Source organism: Branchiostoma belcheri, unplaced genomic scaffold (genome assembly GCF_001625305.1).
Source record: "Branchiostoma belcheri isolate BF01 breed outbred unplaced genomic scaffold, Haploidv18h27 scaffold24, whole genome shotgun sequence".
Taxonomy (NCBI): Eukaryota; Metazoa; Chordata; class Leptocardii; order Amphioxiformes; family Branchiostomatidae; genus Branchiostoma; species Branchiostoma belcheri.
Genome location: NW_017803843.1, coordinates 2,018,851 through 2,039,981, shown reverse-complemented (window position 1 = coordinate 2,039,981; position 21,131 = coordinate 2,018,851). Strand labels below are relative to the sequence as shown.

The window sequence follows — 21,131 nt, the reverse complement described above, 5'->3', positions numbered from 1 at the left end:
TGGGGGTGGTGGAGGAGGGGGTATGTTTCCATGGGGTGGAGGAGGTGGGGGTATGTTTCCAGAGGAAGGGGGTATTTGAGCAGCTGATATAGACATGTCCTTCACACCATTGGTGGGAGGATCAGTCAACTTGTCCCTGGTCTGTCCATTGACAGAGTCCTCACAAAATACATCATCACTTTGTGCTTCAGAACTGTTCACTGCTGGGCCGTTTAGCTGCAGGTCCAGGGTAGTCTTGCTGAAGTTGGGTAGAATACTGGCATCAAGCTTCTTCAGCTGCTCATGGGTACAAAAGGTAGGGGTCAGAAGTTTGGAGGTGATGGAGGCCAGAGTGGTACTATATCAACAAGGCTGTCCTTGGTACTGATTGGTATTTGGCACATCATTCTATATATTAAACTAGAGTTCCACGATCTCATACCTTTGCCTAATGATGTCAATCTTTATGACTGACAAAGTAAAGATTATTCCTCCTGATTATGCAAATAGGATCCTCATTTACATGAATTATATTAGTTGATCATATTCTCCATCAAAAGACAACCTTATCTTAACAAAGGCATTCTATCATTTTGTCATAAATTATGCAAATGAGGTCCTTATTTGACTACGTTATGTTTAATGATGTTCACCTTCACTTAACTTAAATTCAAATACCCCCAGTATGAAATTCCAGGCAGTTACCATTATGGAATTATAACATTTTCTCATTAATTATGCAAATTAAGTGTTAATTTACATAATCAATATCTGCCTGTGTTTCTTTTGTTCTCAATTACATATGTCACAAGCTTGAATAATCCTATAATGTAATGCAGCTGATTTATATAATTTTCTCATTAATTATGCAAATTACATCCAGATTTGCATAATTGCCACATAATTATGTCAAGCGTCACTTAAGCTAACTACATACCAAAAATCACGACGATATGTCCATCGGTTCTTGAGTTATCCTCTTTTGAATGTTTTCAAAGAAATGCCCCTGAAGTTCCTGAGCAAGCCGCTAGGGGGCCCAAACCTATGCCACTTCTTCCCCAGCACAAGACCTACCTACCATCCAAATTTTGTGGCCCTAGCATGTCCAGATCTTTCAAATACCACAAGTATAAAATTCCAGGCACTTATCATTACATAATTATGAAATTTTCTCATTAATTATGCAATTAGGTCTTCATTTACATAATGAATATTTGTCTGTGTTTCTCTCGTTCTCAATTACCAATTTCACAAGATACAATAGTCCTATCATGGAATACAGCTGATTTATAGAATTTCCCCATAAATTATGCAAATTACATCCAGATTTGCATAATTGTCACATAATTATATCAAGCATCACGTAAGCTACCAACATACCAAAAATCATGACGATCCGTCAACCGGTTCTTGAGTTATCCTCTTTTGAATATTTTCAAACATTTAGCCCTGCAGTTCCAGAGCAAGCCGCTAGGGGGCCCAAACTTACGTCACTTCTTTCCCAGCACAAGAGCTACCTACCATGCAAATTTCGTCACCCTAGCATGTCTAGATCATGAGATATGAAAACTGGAAGTTCAGCTGCAGTACCATAACAAGACACTAGGGGTCCAAATACTAATCATTTTGAGGTCTCATCAAGACCTACCCACCTACCAAGTATCAAGACAATCCCTCAAGGCCTTCTCAAGTTATCGTGTTTACAGACACACACACACATACACGAACGCCTCTGAAAACATAACCTTCTTGGCGAAGGTAATAATAAGGAAAACTGAGTAGGAAGTGGTAATATGTAAAAAGGTACTAATGGCATCAGATCTAATAATGTATTCAGTGCTTTTAAAATTCTAATTTTGAACAGAGTAAAATGTTTCTGCCACTAAATGCTGGCTCACACTGAGAACAGGTCATAAAAAACACTGTACTGAGACTTCTACCTCAAGGTAAAAGGGGTTACTTACCAGACGTTCATTGATCTTGACTGAGCAGGGTTTGACTGCTGACACAGACTTGCTGTAATTGTAACCTAGATGTTCATAAAAGCCCTGTTTATCATGGGTGGACAGGTACACCCTCTTGAAACCAAATCTGTGGAAAAAAAAATTTGATAATGACATTTGTCAATCATCATCATCAATACTGTATGTAATGCATAGGACTGAATGCATATGATCTTATCAATTTACGGTTTTTGATGTTTCTAAATAAAGACTTCAGTTGTCTAAAATGTCAGCCAGAAACAGCTGCTGCTCCAGTGTACTGGACATGACCTAGATGTCAGTACACCCAACATGTGATATGGGTGTGGCTATCTGCATTAACGGTCACACACAGATGTAACCACATGTCACTGAACCATCGCCAGAAATAGCACACATGCAGCCTTCTAGGTCTTGTTCAGGACCAATGCTTTTTACTTGTATTGTTTGGACTGTTTGAACAACAAGGCACGCTCTGATGTTAGAAAGACCATTATCAATCTATTAAAGAGCAGTGTCGCCTGACCCACCTCTTTGCTATATCCTCCATGTTCTCCATGAGTCTCCTCCCCAGACCATGCCCTCTGTTCTCTATAGACACCACAACTATGAATACAAACATAGATAATCAAAGTTAGTCATCTTAAGGAACACATGAGAATTAAGTCCTAGAACTTTGTTTGGACCATTCTTTATTGAAGTAAAAGTGCAATTTGAGATTTCATGGCAATTGAGGTATGAACTTAAAATCTTTAACGTTATACATGTACATAGAATTGTAGAATTTGTACATTGTCCTTGTCCAGTGCCAGTATCAGTAACAATATTCCTAACAGGAACACCTCCTGGACCTAAGTCCTCTGAACTTGACGGAATAACGTTCTTGTACTGCCTTTACACCACCATGCTGTCTTACCTGACTCCACCACAACGCTGTCTGCCATGCCCAGTACCCTGCTGATCTTACAGTAGCCCACAACTTTCTCCTTGCCTGATCTGCTTCTCTCCAGCATCACAATACTACATGGCAGGTCATTACTGGACTTTTCTAGATTACGCTCCCTAAAGAAAGATGGGACAGAGATTGGTCAGTTCTGTAGTATAGATCAACATTATTTCAACACGTTTGGGACAAAAGCACTTCAACAAGCTTGTTCTTTCCATAATTTTCTCCATCATTCTTTATTTAAAAAGTTGAACTGGTATCAAACTATAGTGTGATAGCAATGATGAAGCAGAACTATGGTTGTATCCGGTTGGTACCTGAGTGCCTGGCTCCTGGGCCACTCACTGTTAAGCAGCTCAACACAGCACTGGGTCAAATCCCGGCGATCGTGCAACAGCACGAACTCTGTGTTCATCCTGAAACAGTCATTCATCACGTGTACATCAATCTACAGTTATATAAATAGCCAAGGTCAACAAGATGAGCAGAATTTGTCCTGTCTGACATTGACTTTGATTTTTGTACAAATCAAAATTAATGTTATATTTGATGATGATAACATCGGACTCTTCGGAAATTCCGTTCCTGGCAACATTCATTTATTTACTACCGCGGTATAATGTTACTCACTGATGAACGTAGACTTCCTTCGACGAGATGTGGCGTAGGAAGAAAGGCAGCAATCTCAGTGTATAACGTTAACGTTACCATATCACAAACGACGAGGTTACAAGCACATGGAAATGATATCTTGTCACTGAATTAATACATAGACGTCAAAACTACTCTACCTCCCACTAATATTAAAATACGTTAACGTTTTACTTACATTACGACCAGTACTTCAGACGGGCCGGAACAAGAAGACACTGCTTATCAGTCTGAGAAGGCACCAGACCGAACCGGTATTTAAACCAGCGCGGATGCCTTTCATATTCTCCCAGCGCACAAAACTATGCGATGTCTGTAGACATAGGACATTGCATCTGTCACCCAGCCCAGCTGACTGAATAAAAACTTCCAGGGTCAGGGGTCAGAGTATGCACGCAGTAGCGCCATATCTGCAGTACTGACTATAATCGCGAGGAGTCGTACGTACACCATTTCTCACTATGTCGCGCTAACTCAATAAAGATAAATTAAACCGCTTGGGTAATTTCGGTAACAGGACAACCAGAGCACGACTTGGACAATAATTTGCCAGGCATTGCTGAGCATTGTAGACATAGAATGATGGCAACTGTTGAAGCAATGCAATTAACAAATTCATGTTATATGATGTTATTCCACAAAAACCTTTTAATTAATGTTCATCATGTACACATGATATACAGCCTTGTCAATGGCACTGGAACAGTGTACAAAAAATGAGCAGGATTCATTATGTTCAACACAGTATGCTTTGTGAAATCATCATCATCACTTCCTAAATTCTTAGGATCTTAATAGTGGATTTTGTCTTGTAATATTACAGCTTTCTCTTCTGAAGAGAATTTTTCTGGAATTTGGTATACTTCACAAAGTAACAGTAGTTAACTGTTAACGTTACAGTAGGACTAGAATGTGTATGCGACATTAGGTAAGTAGAATTTAGAGAAAGGTAAAATTTTTCAAATCAAAAGACACAGAAGATTTGATTCTTTTTAAAGCCCAAAAACTTTCCTTGAATACTTATTCTGTAAAACCTGTTTAGTACACATGCACGATGGCAGCATACCAAACTAGTGAGAAAAACAACATGATGACAGAGCAGCCCTAGTGATTACAAAATGTTGCAGACTTCCCCTTTTGTACCAGTAGTACATTATCACATTCATATTCATGACCAGAAAACATGTCATCTGTTTTTGCTTATTGGCTCCTCTATTCTAGCAGACTAATCAGCTGAAAATTGCCCTGTCATGTAGCACAAGTGCCCTCTGTTGAAATTTTGTATACATGTAACAGTTACTACTACTTGTAGTATCAGAGAATGTCTTGTCATTTCTGCACGCTCCCATTAGCATCATTTAATGCAGCCTCCTCCTCCTTTTCCATCTTGGCGATGGACTGTTCCTGCCTCATTTTCAGTCTGCGCTGCCGTTCTTCATATTTCCTTAACCAGTCATCCTGGATCTTCTTCTGTGGGTCCACAAGGATGGTAACACCGGCAACACCCAGACCTGCAAAATCAAACATCACTGTAATAAAGTTTTAAAGCAATACATGAAACACTAATCAAATCAGTCATTACTTTTCAAAGGCTTACCTGATTTGAAAAAGAAAACAAGTTATAATAGATTATCAAACAAAAATGTCCTTTATAAGTATTGGTTCTCCCACTATTAATGAACATGGTTTCTAATATTCATAACTCACTTAACTGAAGTATCATCGTAACTCACATAAACCAAAGAAGATCCTGAACAGCGGACCAGTGCTGCGAGTGTAGCGTAAACGGGCTCTGCTACTCATGTAGACATAAACCCCTGCACCAATAAATGTCAGGCCTGAGATCCACCTGTCAGAAGGAAACAAAAACTTGGTGTGAGAAAGTACACTGTAGTGATGAAAACTGTAAGTTAGGTAACATTACTTTTCAAAACTGGGATGGGAAATAATATATGCTATCTGGACTATCTTCACTAAGTTTCAGTTGATAAATGCTGACACAAGCCCCAGTTTCCTTTTCTATTGGTACAAAGGTTATAAAATTTCTTGAATATTGTTAACTGCATACATAATGTACTAGTAATGAATGTACCTGCATGATTGACATTCCTCTAAGTACGTTTGCATGCTGCCCCGTTTGCCCAGCCCCATGGCTTCTGGTGAGGAGGACAGCCAGGGGATCTTGGTGGGGGGGTACTGACTCAGCATGGCGGGGTCCCGGGGAATTCTCCTGTACTGTGGACGGGTCTCCTCGGGGGGGTCTGTACCTTCCTCTGGGGGGGTGTCTGGTTCAACAGCTCTCACACTCAGCACCGAGGCCAGGTGATGGAACATGGTGATAGTAATACTGGGAGCACTGTACTAGAGATGATGCAAAGGGACAAGACAACACAGATGTTTAAGGAATCTCATAAATGATCATATCAAATCGCCTAATATGCAGTGACTGCTGAGTCTTTTTCTCCTTTTTTTTCTCCTTTTTCTCTTGAATGCCCACAATCGTGAATGATCATAAACGGGGGCCCGCAAGCCCTTTTCTGTAGAGCGTAATCGGCCGTTTGAATTCTACGTAGAGCGTAGACGGGCCGCTCTAATTCAACATGGATCGTAATGGCGTATTTTGCGTAGAGTGTTTTAATTGTACGTAATGCATTGTAGCCACTTGGAATTTATCGTAAAGCGTAATCGAGAGGTTTCCAAATTCAGCGTAGAGCGTTGTCGGGACCCCCCCCCCCCTTGCAGCCCCACATATACGACCAGGAGTCTGCAATACAGCATACTGTGTTACTCAAAGCCATCATCAAAGCCCTTAGTTATTCACAATAACTTGCTCGGACATATGGCTAATTTTCAATGTATGGGTAAAAAAAAATGGAGGGTAGAACTCACATGGAGGGTAAAGTGTTATATTATGTTCAAAGTAATTTCAACTATTCATGATACACAACCAATACAATAATAAACAAATGAATAACGATGTTGATGATAATGTTAACATTACTAGTAATAACATTCTTACATCAGCAAGAACATCCATATTTGGTTCTGTCTGAACAATGATTTTCTCTATCATTTTCTCTATCACAGTTTGCTACCTGAGGACATGCACATGTCCAGTAACTACATGGGTTAGCCATAAAAAAAATTATAGCCTGTCACCAGTCTTCTCACATACTTTAGATGCACAATGCCCAAATTATTGATAACGCAAAATCAATTATCTGCTACCTGTCAACGTTAAAGATTCTATTTCAGATTCAACGACTTGTCGGAACTTCGTTATTGGGGATGAAAACACAACTCGAGCTCGACCTTACCCAAGTAACATGCGTTAGCTCCTAACTCACGATCCACGTTACCTTTGACCTTAAGTAGGGCTGTCTAAGACTTTTGTAGTGCCTGTAAAATACACGGAATACTTAAGAGTTTGTGAAAACATCTTCATGGAACAAAAGTGGCTTCGAAGATGTTGATTAAATCGGCTGTTTCTAGGTTTAGCATGCGGACCATTTCCCATCTTTTCGTACTTCGTGAGAGCACGTTACATTGTGTGCAGTGAACAGTCCCAGCTGAGCAGGCTCCGGTCAGCTGATCGCAGCATGGCGACCTGTAGTACGTACGGCTCGTGGAAGTCTCCCATCTCCAGCGCTCTGGTGGCGGAGAGCGGCATCCGTCTGTCAGACGTACGGGTGGACAAGTCTGGGAAACACCCAGGTAAATCATCTTCGCATTCTACAAGGTTTGAGTCCTCTTTGTAGCTGAGATTGTGACGTTGCGGATGAGCCAGTATAATTTTTGCTCATGCAGGTCGACATGGTCAGGCCACATACTTTACAACGAAGTCTTTGTAGGTACAGAATAATATACATATTGCTAGGCCAACATTGACCTCGGTTGAATGAAATATGAAAATTAGATTACCGTTACCAATTACTTTCACTTTCAGAGGAAGAGTAAGATGCAAATTAGGGGGCGTGGCCTCTCACATTCTTTCTCTAGAAAGTTGTGCAGGTGTTGGCCAGTCCAAATCAGAGCAGGGGTGTAGGCTTTGGCTTATTCTTACGTGTTTTGGGAGGTTTTTTGGGCTTAAGTTATTGGTATTGGTATCTTTTTTTTGCCAGCCAAACGGTGCCTTATCGATACTGACCAGCCAATGATATTTATTATCTTGCCAATTTGAAGATTATTATCTGTTAGATAAGGTAAGCGGGCCAAGAGACGTATTTGATGTTTGAAAGAACAACACTATAGGCAAAATATACTGTTAACTTTTTAAAGGCGGGTGCCATCATTTATTTTGGCTGGATGTTGTTTTCATCAGACGAGGGTGTACTGGTCGGAGCTGCGTCCAGCTGAAGGTGGTCGGTATGTCGTGTGCTCGAAGGACGGCGACTCTCAGCCCACAGAGTGGACACCAGAGGGCTTCAACGCACGCACCCTGGTACACGAGTACGGCGGAGGAGCCATGTTTGTACACGGTGGAGTGGTGTACTTCTCCAACTTCACGGACCAACGTCTGTACAGACAGACTTCTCCTGATGCTGCTCCCGAGCCCATCACTCCTGCTGACTCAGGCTGGAGGTTTGCAGATGGAGAGTTCTGTGAGAAGGTATTGTCAGTAGCACACATCTCTATGTTAGTCCTATCATAATCATGATATAATAACCACTGTAACTTAACCCTATCTTACATTCATTAACTTCTTTGCACTTGAAAGCCTTGTTAGGTTCAATGCTTGTTTATCTTGTAAGAATTCATTTGCATAGCAGTGAGAAAAGCCTTTGTCAGAGACTATTGGTCAAGCAAGATATTGGTTGTTGGTTGTTGTTGTTGTTGTTATAGCTGAACATCATCACAGCAGTACGTGAGGACCATGGTGTTGTGAAGAGGGGCGAGGCCAAGGAAGCAGTCAACACTGTAGTGGCCATTCACCCTGACACACAGGAGCAGTTTGTGTTGGTGAGCTGGATGTACATTAGTAGTTAATCTAAAATTTCTTAGTGCATGTAGTTCCATTCAGGGTATTGGAAGCAAATGTCAAAAGAAGATGGAAACTTGGTTTATCCGACTGATAATTCAGTACCAAGGACAGGACTGTGAGGGGCAAGTGTGATGGAATGATGTGTGTTCAGATACAACATTGTACAGTGACTGAGTGACATGATTACTGATTTGACTACATCTACTTCCTGGGACATGTATATAGTTTGTTAGCTGCAGTGGAAGAGTTGAACCCTGTTGGACCCTCAAGTTGTTTTAGAGGATAGCGATCTAAGGTTGTCATTCTGGACTAACTTGCCATTAGGCCGGCAGGCTCATCCCAAAGTTTGACATGGTTGATACAGATGCCATATACATGTATTATGCTTCTCAGGAGCCTAAGATTGTTGTCACCTTTCCCCCTAGGCCTCAGGGTCAGACTTCTATGCCTCACCTCGTGTCTCTCCTGATGGCAAGAAGATATGCTGGACCCAGTGGAACCATCCCAACATGGTCAGTTCAAGAATATACGCTGACAATTGGGTTATTGCGTAATCTGCTTATACGTGTCCAGATATTCAGGCATATTCTTTATTTACATGTAAAAGATTAAGTATGAACAAACTGCCAACAAACAAACTGATGTAATATCAAATAAAGTTGGTGTGTTGTGTTCTCTCCAGCCTTGGGACTCCACTGAGATTTGGCAGGCTGACATAAAACCTGATGCGAGAGGTGTCATGGAAGCACACAAGGTTGGTCACCAAGGACTCACCATTGTTACTAGCATACTTCTTCTTCTTCTTCTTATCCAAGTTTTTTACGTCTATTGATTCCCCGTATTTCGGGGGTATAGACGTGCTTGCACAGGTGCATGTTTGGGCTTGCCATTTTGCCCCTCAGCATGCTGAGGTGCACAACAGCAAGCCTGTGCAAGTCTTTTTTTGAAGCAAGGTTTTTACTGACTGGATGCCCTTCCTAACGTCAAACTCTAACATGTAACATACATTGTTGACCTGTCCATGGTGCTGAAATTAGGATCAGGCCCTGGCTGTAAGGCAGAGGTGGTTCTGATCTTTTTATGCACCATGCAATCTGTTGTAGATGTAGATGCAGATGTAGATATAGTGCATCTATAATGTCTCATGCCAGTTGAACAAGATCAGTTGTTTAGAAGTACATGTACTGTATCATGATTGTGAAACACTGGCAGTTGTTAACGTCACTGATACTAGTAGTATCTATTATGTTAGGTGTGTGGTGGAGATGATATCAGCGTCATGTATCCACGATGGTCTCCCAGTGGAGACCTGTACTACATCAGCGATGTCTCTGATTGGTGGAACCTGTATCATGTGACCCCATCGGGTGACCATGTTGCCATAGCACCCCAGGAGAAGGAGATTGGAGGTCCACACTGGCAGTTTGGAAACACCCCTTATGACTTTGATGCTGACAAAGGAGTGATCATTACTTCCTATGGCATGGTATGTGTGTAAGTTTTGTTGAGATGTACATTTACAGCAATGTAGCTTCATGCTAACAAGTATCCATTTGAGTGTTTCACAATGGCATGAGAAACACTGTTTTTCCATGTTGTAAATGCCATACGTTGTTCCCCTTTTGTTCCTTTTTTTTGGTAGGAACTTGGCTTCTATGAGATGGGGAGTGGGAAATACCAAAAGAATTTGGAGACTGGGTTCAAAACCCATGGCTGTCTGGTGATGGGTGGGAAGGGATGTGCCTACTGCATAGCCAGCAGCCCAACACGGTTCCCCTGTGTCATCAGGGTCAACTATGCCACATCTAAGGTAGGTACACCGTATGATAATCCCCTAAAATAGATTAAATCGATAACTGTATGGATTGTTGTAACTCAATCTCTTTACTATTACATGTGCAAAGTAGCTAAAAGTGCTAAGTTATTGTTATTTCATGTTCTATTGTTGCTTAACCGCTGTCTAACCACTTGGCTTATTGTGAAACTTTGTAGACTGACATCATGAAAAATTCGAAGGAGGTCCCTGTGGACACAGGGTACGTGAGCGTTCCAGAGCAGATTACATTTCCTACTGAGGGGGGAGATGTGGCACATGCCTACTTCTACCCACCCAACAACAAGGACTTCACAGCACCAGAGGGAACCCTCCCCCCGCTGCTGGTGCGAGCACATGGAGGTCCGACATCCGCCTGTTCCAGCACGCTGGACCTCAAGATACAGTACTTCACCAGTCGTGGGGTGGGGTTGCTGGATGTCAACTACAGGGGCAGCACAGGCTATGGCAAGATATACAGGAACAAGCTCAGAAAGAAGTATGCTGACCTCATCATTAGATCGAAAGAAGGGTGAAAAATAAAATAATTGTCCAATTTCTAGTAGCTACGTTAAAGTATATGCTGATTTCCTATAACTTTTACGGCAAAGGATGGGGCCTTTGCTTAGAAATGGTGACCTACACATGTGAGAGGACCAAAATGTGACAATAGACTCCTTTAGGTCATAAAGAAACAAGGTATGTTGTTAATCTCCAAGAGGGCAAGGACGATCAAATTGGCCACTAGTTCTGGGGGCCTATGGTACTGCTGGCCAATGGTGCCTTGCCCCTGATAAAATCTGCTTAGAGATTATGCACATGTATGTGTCTTCATATTTGGTGAAGGTGTCCTTGCCCAGTTCTCTTGGTTTATCATGCTGTGTTTGTATTGCCAGCTGGGGTATACATGATGTGCATGACTGTTGCCATGGAGCCCTGTATCTGGCAGACAAGGGCAGGGTGGACAAAAAGAGACTGGCTATTGATGGAGGGTCAGCAGGAGGCTACACCACAAATGCAGCCCTGGTCTTCAGGAATGACTTCCATGCTGGTAGCGACTTTCTTCTCGTTTGTCAATAAAACATTCTGTGCTGCAGCACTCAAAACAGCATTTACGAAAACTTAGGTCAGACATAGCCAATACATTGCACAATGTAACCATTTTCCCTTTTAAAGTCAAATATTGTTCTGGTATCTATACACTAAGGTATACAGTCTTATATTTTTTGTTTTGGTTTGTTAAATTGTAATACAATGTACATGTACATTGTAATATGGCAGCTGTCATTCATGTTAAGATGCATCCTACCTGGTCTTCAGACCATGTTATCACAGGCATTTCTCTTGACTGATTTGATTATGAAGAAACATTTGTATTTTGTTTTCACACAAATATTGTTCTCTCAGCTGTGGAAGCTAACTGATCTGACAAATCTGTATTGCTACTTTATTGACACCCATATGTGACGACCATGTGCAACACTTCTACCTCATTAGGTGTAAGCCATTATGGGGTTGGTGACTTAGAGGCCTTGGCAAAGGATACTCACAAGTTTGAGAGCAGGTATTTGGACACGATTGTTGGTCCATATCCTGATATGGAGAGCATATACAAGGAACGTTCTCCCATCAACCATGTGGACCAGCTGAGCTGTCCCATTGCATTGTTCCAAGGAGGGGAGGACAAGGTATGTAAGGCTGGGGTGGTACATCTTACTGTGACTGGCAACTGTCTTCATATCCTGATGATAGCCATATTTTAAAATATATTTAAAAATATACTGACCAACTGTACTATATAATTAGGAGTAAGCCATTACGGAATTGGGGATTTAGTGGCCCTGCAAGAGGAGGGCCACAAGTTTGAGTCGCGGTACAATGACACTATGATTGGCCCCTATCCTGAGTGCATTGACACGTACCGAGACCGCTCCCCAATCAACCATGTGGACAAACTGAGCTGTCCTATTGCATTGTTCCAGGGAGGAGAAGACAAGGTTGGTGGAAGCTAATGTAGATACTGTTTAACAATGGTTAAGGTGGTTACTGTTCTACATGATGGACACTGACTAAGGATGTGTAGTAAGTCAGTATGTGAGAAATGTTCCTCTAAATCTGTTATTGGAATTATGTATGAGAAGTCCCATTTTTGTAAAGGTTGTTTGTGATTTCCACAGATTGTGCCTCCTAACCAGGCAGAGATGATGTTTGAAGCAGTCAAGAACAAGGGGCTGCCTTGTGCCTTTGTACTCTTCCCTGGTAAGCCTTTTAAGTACATTGTAGCACCTTTTCCTCATGCTTTACATAACTGTCAAACATTTAGCAGTTGTGCTTTTCTGTAAGACTAACAGGTAGCAAATATGTCAGATCTGTTTTTCTGTTGGGAAATCTGCCCAAACTAAGGATGTTCTACAAGACTTAGAGGTAGAACGTCCTTGCCCAAACCAACCTGTTATTGATGACATCAGATACCCAAATTCACTTAAGAAAACCACAAAATTCACCATCAATCGAGAGGGATGAGATACTGATCGGTGAGTATTGGTATTCTCTTTCAGATGAGCAGCATGGGTTCAGGAAGGCAGAAAACATCAGGAAGGCTCTGGATGGAGAGTTCTACTTCCTGGGCAGGGTGTTTGGCTATGAACCGGCTGACAAGGGTGGAGAGGTGAGTTCAGTTGTGTGAAGTTAGTGCTAAGTGTCTACAGTCTATTGTCTTCTTCCTTTGGCAAATTGTATTTGCAGCACATCTTTGATAGTGTTAGCTGTCACATACAAGATGTCTGCTCTTCTTCGACCCTTAAGTGGTAGAATCAACATCCTACAGTTGCTGGAACAGCATTTACCCACTTTTGATCCACATTTTCTATATTCTGTCCCTTTACAGATTGCAGTTGAGAACATGGATTAGCTGCAAAGGAAGTGTGTGCAGCAAACCTCCAAGTGGAAAATTCCCAAGGCCACATGATTCAGAAGAATTAGATGTAACTGGAGTCGGAGTGTGACTCCAATGTAATGATGACCCAAGAGGTGCCTGAATGACTGATGATGTATGTGATTGTAACAATGATCATAGCTTTTCAACAGTGCACTTGGTAGGGCTTTTATGAAATCGTCCACTTGTGTTTGGAGTTACAGATGATTTATTGCATATACATGGATACAACATAAATGTAGATCTAAACAAATATGAGCTGCAGACAAAATTTACTTGTTTGAAGTAGTCATTCTACGTCTCTAGTCTTTGATGGCTATAGCAGAACAGTGCTCGTCCTATCTGTAAAGTACAACTCCCTTGTTATCCTATTCAGAAACGTGATGTGCTGCTGCGAGCTGGGGGTGGGGGTGGAGGCTGCTGGTGTCTGGGGGGCTGGGGTGCATTGGGGTCAAAAGACCTCACCAGCAGGGTCATTTTGGGGCCAGTTTTCCAGGACAGGCCTGAGGTGTCTATGACAGAAGCCTCAGCACACACGGTGTGGTTCCCTGGGAAAGGGAAGTGGAGAAGGAACTGCGCACTGAAGTAATCGTTGTGTGGTTCCACCAGCTCCTGAAGCTCATTGTTCAGGTTGTCCACTCGGACCTGGAAGAGTACATGGCAATGTTGAGTTACACACAAAAATATAATCAACTTTAGTACATTACTGCCTTACTCCTTACCACTTGAGGTATTGAATAAATGCAACATGAGACTCTTACTGCCTGTTTCTAAATGTATAATTTATTTTTGTTAATAGGTCGACATAGAAGGAAACCTTTTTCTTATGGAAAATGAGGTTCACCTCATTGCTAAAAAGAAATCTCTAAACAACTTCATCCAGAGATGATTGATACCGCTGTATGATAATATATAAAAGATTTAGGATCACCTTCTGCTCCTGTGGAACCTTTGTGTCAGAACTGGATGACACATCCAGGCAGACTTTGTTGACAGCCCTGAACAGCCCAGGTTTGGCCCCGTGCTGTATCACTCCCTCTACCTTCAGTGCTAGCTGTGTATCCGTGGCAACCAGGACTGGATCATTCATGCTGCGCTGACTTGGGGACAGGGCAAGCTGCAGGAGTAAAGATGTAATGTAAATAGATGAATGGATCATTTTGGGGGTTACAGAAACACCAGCTTAAGTGTATGTCAGAAAAGTAAGTCATAAGAGAGGTAGACAAACCTTGATTTGAGTGGACTGCAGTGCCTGGAAAAAGTACCTGGGGAAGTGCAGGGGTTCCCTGAGCAGCATACAGGAGGCTTTGAAAACACTGGATACTTGCTGTAAAACGTCAAAAATATTTTTAAAAAGTCAGTTATGTGGCTTCCAAAATACAAGTATTCCACTAACATCACTTATTAGTAGTCTAGCCTGACAGTGGATGAGTCAATTTCAGAATTTCAATTAAATGTACTATGAATCATAAAGGAAACAAAGCAGTTCCTCCCCAGGAGAAATAAAAACTTGCCACATGTGTGATAGCTGAGCCCTGGGCCTCCCCCAGGGTATTCTGCACCATTTTCAGCACATCCTGGAACACAGGTGGCAGGGCCTCTCCACCAGACTCCCCCCTACTGAAGTCTGGAACATCCCACTGGATATTGTACACATCTGCTGAACTGTGGGCATGTTGAACATCATGTCAACTTCAGCAGCATCTTTCATATCACAAAATAAACACTGAAAGACAGGGTAACAGATAACAGACTGCTACTTTGTACAAGAAAAAAACTCACATGTACTGGTGGTTGTGCAACACCAACACATCCACAACATGGGCCATGAGCAGGCAACCCTGTTGTAAGCTGGTACATGTGATAAGGAAAAGAAACATCCACTTCTACCTGCAAGTCATGTAATGAATATTACCAGTGCCAATATCTACAAAGCTAGATTTAACATGGGACTTATGTAGGATATTCAAAACAATGTTTGCATGTAGGACTGGACACATCTGTTCAAAGAACTGGTGAGTACACTTATTTTTTTGGCCATCTTGCATTCTTTGTTTCTTATCCCTGCATGGTTTTCAATGCCATCCTTGTTTGAAATAAACAAGGATGGCATTGAATTTATGATTTAGTAAAGGATACTGTGTCAGACTCTTCAGTGTTGTGAGATCAGCATCAAAAGAAGCCTGCAGGAGATCACCATATTTGGCTGAAAGCATACGGAACTGGGCCACACACTGTTGCAACTGTGGAAGACAGACAAAACAAGTTTGTTGATCTGGACAATAAATAATGCATTCATGTGGAGACACTAGGAAAAATTCTAATAAACAGTTACAAAAGTATGGTTTGTATACTACAGAGACAATCTAATTGAGGTAAGTATCAGTGGGATCTTGAAAGCAGGTGGCCTCTCTTTTTAAGTTGCACAAAAATTACTAGTAGGCTTGGAATAGAAATGCTCAAAGGCTCAGAGCAATTTACCTGAGTTCCTATCCTCCCAGTTCTCTGTATCTCTTTCCCCGACACATTGGCCATGGCTGTGGCGATGGCTGGGGGCGGGCAGGTCTGCAGGGTGGAGCAGGCAGCCAGCAGGTTGGCGTGTGCCTGCAGCAGCTCTGCTCGCAGCTGGCTGAACTGGGTCTGGAACTCCAACGGGAAGGTGGGGGTCACTGAGGCCTACAGGATGGTAGGAGTTGTGCATAGGAGGCATGTCAATACACACTTTCAACATCTATCTTAGGGTTGTGTCCAATGATTCCAATGATAACAAGATTTATCAGACACTGGTAGTTGATTTTGTTTAGCTTCAATTAAAGGGTTCGACTAAACCATTTTGTTTTGCATATTAGGTAGCCTGGTCAACTTGATTCTACCCTGGAAAACATTACTGTGGACAAATGTATGAACATGCTGTAGAAGTACAAACTGCACTTAGTCAAATGTACATGACACAGTAAAAGGAACTGTTAATATTCATAATGATGAGGTTACCTTGAGAGCAGTAGTTCCCTTCTGGTAGTGCCCACAGGCTTGAGCCAGTGTCACTGTGCCTTTGTGTTGAGGCTGGTCAGGATGGATGTGGGAAAGCTGCTCCTCCCCAGCACAGAACTCCCCTAGTGATATCAGCCAGAAGTGCAGGTGCTCTGATGCAACAAGAGATGGCAGGCGCTGAAGCAGCTTGACAGCAACTGTGTGGTGACCCTGAAGATGCATACCATACATTACTGTCAAGGTCATGTTCTTAAAAGCCTTTTATTGAAAAACAAAAAGAAGTACATCATCCATGAAAGGAAACTGGCAAGTACAAAGACAACGAAGGCTTTTTTATCATAGCCAAAAATTTGTACAGAATCGCATTGTAGTTTTTACCCATCTGGCAGCTTGCCTGGCCACACAGAATGCAGTCCAGTGGTTGGGATCAGAGGTCAAGCTGTCTATCAAAGTCTTGGTCATGTGACCAGGTAGAGGAACAGGACATGCCATCAATACAAGGGAGGTCAGTAGGACCTGCAAAAAAATAAAAGAGTACAATAAGGTTTGACTTTGACAGTAGATGCCACATGTTGGTAGATTTTGTTAAATAAAATCTGCAAAGGAATTTGATTGTTTTAAACTAATATTCAAAACTTACCTGGAAGTCTTGTTGCTTGTCCTGTGGCATGGCAGACACTTCCTGAAATCTGTCCAGAAGGTCAAACCTGAGTTGTTCCAGGCCAGAAGGACAGTTACTCCCCACCGCGGCCAGACCCTGATACAGCAGCAAGGGGAACTCTCCTGAGGGAACAAAATCTATTGTTAAGTACTGCCCTTCATTACACAATATTTCATAATTCAATAATTATCACTAGCTAATACGAACAGAAGTATTTGAAATACATGATGTATCTTTCTTGTCATTGCTTAACTTCCACAACTATGCTGTAACTATACATCTGAACCATTTCAGGAAAGGCTGTTCTATTTCTAGAGCTGACCTTGAGCCACATCCAGGAGGCTGTAGATGGTATCTGCTAGTGAAGAGGCCAATGTTGGGAAACTCTTGCACAGGCAGCTCACACAGCCCAGAGATTTCTGTGAAAGAAAACAGTTCTGTTTCAAAATGCACTGTGCACTGCACAATCACTACGGCAACAGTCTTAGTTCAACTGTTGTTAGCAATTCATATCTGCACATTCTACACTAAACCCTGATGGGTTTCACAAACGAAAACTCTTGTTATTTCATAAAAGACATTACTGCATATCATGTATGCTATGAATATATTTTCTCCCTGAATGTATGAAATAACAAGAAGTATCTATATCTATATATGTAGATAGAAGCCTACAGGTACCTTGAGCATGAGCTTGTGCTGTTCTGTTGTTTCCGTCACACAAACAGTGAGTAGAGACTCCACAGCTGCCACACATTGGTTCAGCAATGCCTCATCGACCTTTCCACTGGCACCTGAAACAGGTACAGCTGTCATTTCAATAATCAACATTGCTACTCAGCAATAAGCCACTGGGCATTCTTAGGCTCATATCTCCAACAAAATACAACATACACAAACACCCAGATAGAACACCCAGAGTTCTACCTTTGCTGAGCTGGCATGCAAGGTTGGTCAGCACTGTGGATGCCTCTGTGGAGATGGCGATGTTGCTATGGTAACAGTTTTCCAAACAAACCTCCATCAAAGATGATTCTGAAGAATGAAAAACAATTACAAATGTAATAAATGTAATTACAAAAGTATTGTACAATAATAAATATTGTACCATAGTACCAGAAATATTGAAATATTTTCATCAAATAAGGCAACATACTGTTAGTGTCCAAAATAATCTATCAATCCCAGACTTCTGACCTTTGGTGATGAGGGGTGAAGACTCTGCCAGCACACTCAGGACTGTCAGGGCTCGTAGCTTTAGGTTGTCATAGGGGGTGATGGAGATGAAACTGCACAGCACCTGAGGAACCGAGACACATCATACATACATGAGGTCATTAATTGGTACTACAGCCATTACTAATTCTTCAAACCAGTAAGTTAATCAATTGGGACCATAGAGTGCTACGTGTTTCATACATTTCTAAAACAAACTACACATGCTTGAAATCATGTTAAGAGAAATAACCAAGAGTAATATAACAACTTAGATCTTCTGTTGGTACATAAAGGGGTCAAGAGTACATGACATTGTATATGTACTTCCTTCACACAAATGTTCAACAATGTGGAAACATGAGGCTATGATGTAGGTGACTGTGACAGACAGCATCACATGATAACATCCTGACCTGTAGGTTGTGCTGGGCCCACATGTGAGGGGCCTTCTTGGTCAGCAGGTGAAGGTCACTCAGCACCTTCAGCTTTATGGCCCGACGTGGATCTTGTTGTAGATAATGTAATAACAGCTCAACCTGTAACAATGCAGGCATTGGTAAAATTACCTGTATGATCATGTCTTGCACAAAGTATGCTGATGGCAACACCTACAGATGACAAGAGGGAATAAGAAGTACTAGTAAGATGCACATTGTGGGATCCTTCTGTCTTTGTGACATGAATATGATCAAAAACATGTCATTGATTAGCTGACAAAGCATATGCAGTGGGACACACTAGTCACTACCAGTGTTTGAGCTGGCCATTTTGCTACAGCCTCAAGCTACATATATACAGTAGCACAGATGTCTGCAGCCTACGTCTTTTGCAAAACAGACAGTGAACAAGACATGTTAGCAGACTCACCTGCTGTGGGATGTCAATCAGTGTCTTAGCAGACAGCAGTGAGAGTGTGTGGAGGGTGACTATGACAAACCCACGGGCGGGGTAGGAGGGCAGCATGTCCACACACAGCTGCCGCACCTTGGCTGCCGTCTGGGCATCATGATGCATGTGCTGGAAGATGGGGATCAGTTTCAGCTTCATCTCAACTGGAGTAGCAAGACCTGTGGCGATGGGAGGGACAGATGTCAATGATGAAAATGATGTTTTTATTTACATTTTTAGAAATTTGTGCAATAATACATTTGTAGCAGCATCAATAAAACTACTGCGAGTAAAAATATGAGGTAAATGCAAAGAAAGCTTTCAAACCTTGAATCATCTCTGCTATCTTGTTGCAAATTCCAACAGCAAATGTTCTGAGGAAAGAACAACAAGACATGTACTAGTGAGTAGATAAAATAAACCTAAGTAAATGAATGGGCACATATGTTTGCTGTTCCCTCCATACTAAGCCAGTGCACACATTTCATCCTAATTCAGAATTTGTAGCTATAATATGAGAAATACCCTGCAACTTATAATACCTGGACTGAGCTGCAAAACAAGATGCAGCAAATATTGCTGCCTCCAGCTCCACTTCATCATGGGAGTCCAGACTGGTGCGGATGCTGTGATGAGTGTTCTTCCTTTCACTGATGATGCAGGCAATGCTGCCCAAAACCCTGCACAATTTATTGCAATTGATTGTAAATATCATAACAGCAATTCACTGTGAACAACACAAAACAATCTTGCTTCGGCTGTGTTTGATAAGAAAAAACCCACACACATACATTCACTGTTGGCAATCCAGATAAGTCTTGCTTTCAAATGGCAAAAGCTCTAAGAGTCAAAGAACAGACCTACAGGATGTGATTTCTACATCAATATTGCCTCACCTCAAAGTCAGTGCCCTGGCGATGGGGTCATTGCTGTGAATGACAGAGAAGATACGCCTCAAGAATTCATCCACATTCAGAATCTTGTCCAGATGTTTTTCACTCTGCTGGGTCACCCGTAGGACACACAGACGCAAAAAGTTGTTTCTTGGGGAAGAAAACAGACCTAGTTTACGGAATGACAAATCTGCATATACCAGTGCAATAAAGCAATGAACAAGGATACTAGTTATCTGGACATGCATTGCTGAATGTATCAATAGCTATGAAAAGTAGATTTATTTGGTGAACTTTCCAAGTCTTAGATACTTACCCTATTCTGAAGACATCTGCGAGCTTCAGGAAGGATGAGTTGATGAGGATCGGGAAGGGGTACTTCTCAAAAAGCCTTGGAAAGCGGACAATGGCCTCACACTGCTCTCCAACACGGGTGGACCTCAGACCTACATTTATTCATAAAAAATCACTAATCATACTGTGTCTATCTTACTCTTCTAGAGCTTTTCTTTTAAACAGGAGTTACAGGACCCGATGTTTCGACGGCTTCAATAAAATCAAATGAGGTAAATTAATCTTTGGTGAAACAATTTGGTGAAACACTACCTTGTGGGCAGTATTGCATTGGTTGATGAGCTCTTTGACATTTAGCAACTAAATACTGGGCAAAATAGATACTAGTAATAGTATACAGCACGACTTCACAGTTCAACTGTCAGTTGTAAATATCCATCCATGTAAATATGAAGTGATAGCCACTTCTAACTTCTAGTGTCAGTCACTTACACACTCCACCCCCCTCCCCCATGTTCCACGAGACTAAAATGGACCATAAGTACCTATCATTTTATATCAAACTGTCTAGCTACACTGCACAGACCTTTATCTAGCTCCAGAAGTGCAGAGTTTGCATCTTGTTCCTGGTCTGCCCCATATTTTTCCGCTCCTAGTCCAGAAAATTTGGACCCAGCCGATCCCGAAGCCATCGTTGTTTTCAGGTCAAAGGTGAAAGTTCATTGAGTACCTTTTCTGTCAACGCTGTCTTTCCTACTATTTTCATGTGTTAGTAAAAGTTTTATATTGCACACTTTTTAACAGGAGATTGTTTAGGCATTTCTATAATGAAGAGCAAGAAATGTTACATCGCAAAAAGGTCAGCAATCTTACCAATCAAACAGCGACTTTCTCTATCA

General features: G+C 41.7%; 4 protein-coding genes across 7 annotated transcripts in view; 1 reads left to right on the top strand and 3 right to left on the bottom strand.

Moving 5' to 3' along the window:
• LOC109471052 (N-acetyltransferase 6-like) overlaps window positions 1–3,924 on the bottom strand; it is a 5,023-nt gene extending 1,099 nt beyond the window's left edge. The window contains 6 exon segments of the mRNA XM_019770234.1: window positions 1–276; window positions 1,944–2,070; window positions 2,492–2,567; window positions 2,878–3,023; window positions 3,225–3,323; window positions 3,737–3,924. The exon segment at window positions 1–276 is cut by the window's left edge and continues 1 nt beyond it. Of these exon segments, the coding sequence (XP_019625793.1) occupies window positions 1–276; window positions 1,944–2,070; window positions 2,492–2,567; window positions 2,878–3,023; window positions 3,225–3,323; window positions 3,737–3,738 (726 nt within the window). The 5' untranslated portion in view covers window positions 3,739–3,924.
• A 322-nt stretch (window positions 3,925–4,246) lies between these two features.
• On the bottom strand, window positions 4,247–6,982 carry LOC109471045. Of its 4 annotated transcripts, none has more exons than XM_019770225.1 (4): window positions 6,578–6,614; window positions 5,651–5,914; window positions 5,292–5,407; window positions 4,247–5,069 (listed from the first exon to the last, which is right to left on the bottom strand). In XM_019770225.1, exons 1-4 carry the CDS (start codon window positions 6,589–6,591, stop codon window positions 4,888–4,890), a joined length of 576 nt encoding a protein of 191 aa, XP_019625784.1. In that variant the 5' UTR covers window positions 6,592–6,614; the 3' UTR covers window positions 4,247–4,887. The 4 variants fall into 4 exon arrangements, with proteins under 4 accessions (XP_019625784.1, XP_019625785.1, XP_019625787.1 ...); XM_019770226.1 differs by lacking the exon at window positions 6,578–6,614 and adding an exon at window positions 6,876–6,928 and having other exon boundaries at window positions 4,248–5,069; XM_019770228.1 differs by lacking the exon at window positions 6,578–6,614 and adding an exon at window positions 6,787–6,889 and having other exon boundaries at window positions 4,249–5,069; window positions 5,651–5,919.
• A 160-nt stretch (window positions 6,983–7,142) lies between these two features.
• Window positions 7,143–14,047, top strand: LOC109471051. The gene is made up of 13 exons (XM_019770233.1): window positions 7,143–7,297; window positions 7,885–8,167; window positions 8,401–8,517; window positions 8,965–9,051; window positions 9,222–9,293; window positions 9,792–10,025; window positions 10,182–10,349; window positions 10,532–10,851; window positions 11,249–11,403; window positions 11,850–12,040; window positions 12,530–12,611; window positions 12,911–13,020; window positions 13,240–14,047. Exons 1-13 carry the CDS (start codon window positions 7,158–7,160, stop codon window positions 13,261–13,263), a joined length of 1,983 nt encoding a protein of 660 aa, XP_019625792.1. The 5' UTR covers window positions 7,143–7,157; the 3' UTR covers window positions 13,264–14,047.
• On the bottom strand, window positions 13,442–20,959 carry LOC109471040 (integrator complex subunit 7-like). Its single transcript, XM_019770219.1, has 21 exons — window positions 20,819–20,959; window positions 20,255–20,384; window positions 19,942–20,088; window positions 19,588–19,725; window positions 19,373–19,419; window positions 19,025–19,224; window positions 18,571–18,693; window positions 18,137–18,239; window positions 17,867–17,974; window positions 17,621–17,733; window positions 17,262–17,358; window positions 16,919–17,061; window positions 16,657–16,794; window positions 16,279–16,488; window positions 15,769–15,963; window positions 15,427–15,530; window positions 15,070–15,138; window positions 14,802–14,952; window positions 14,516–14,614; window positions 14,219–14,404; window positions 13,442–13,932 (listed from the first exon to the last, which is right to left on the bottom strand). Exons 1-21 carry the CDS (start codon window positions 20,922–20,924, stop codon window positions 13,660–13,662), a joined length of 2,880 nt encoding a protein of 959 aa, XP_019625778.1. The 5' UTR covers window positions 20,925–20,959; the 3' UTR covers window positions 13,442–13,659.
• Between the last annotated feature and the right edge of the window lie 172 nt (window positions 20,960–21,131).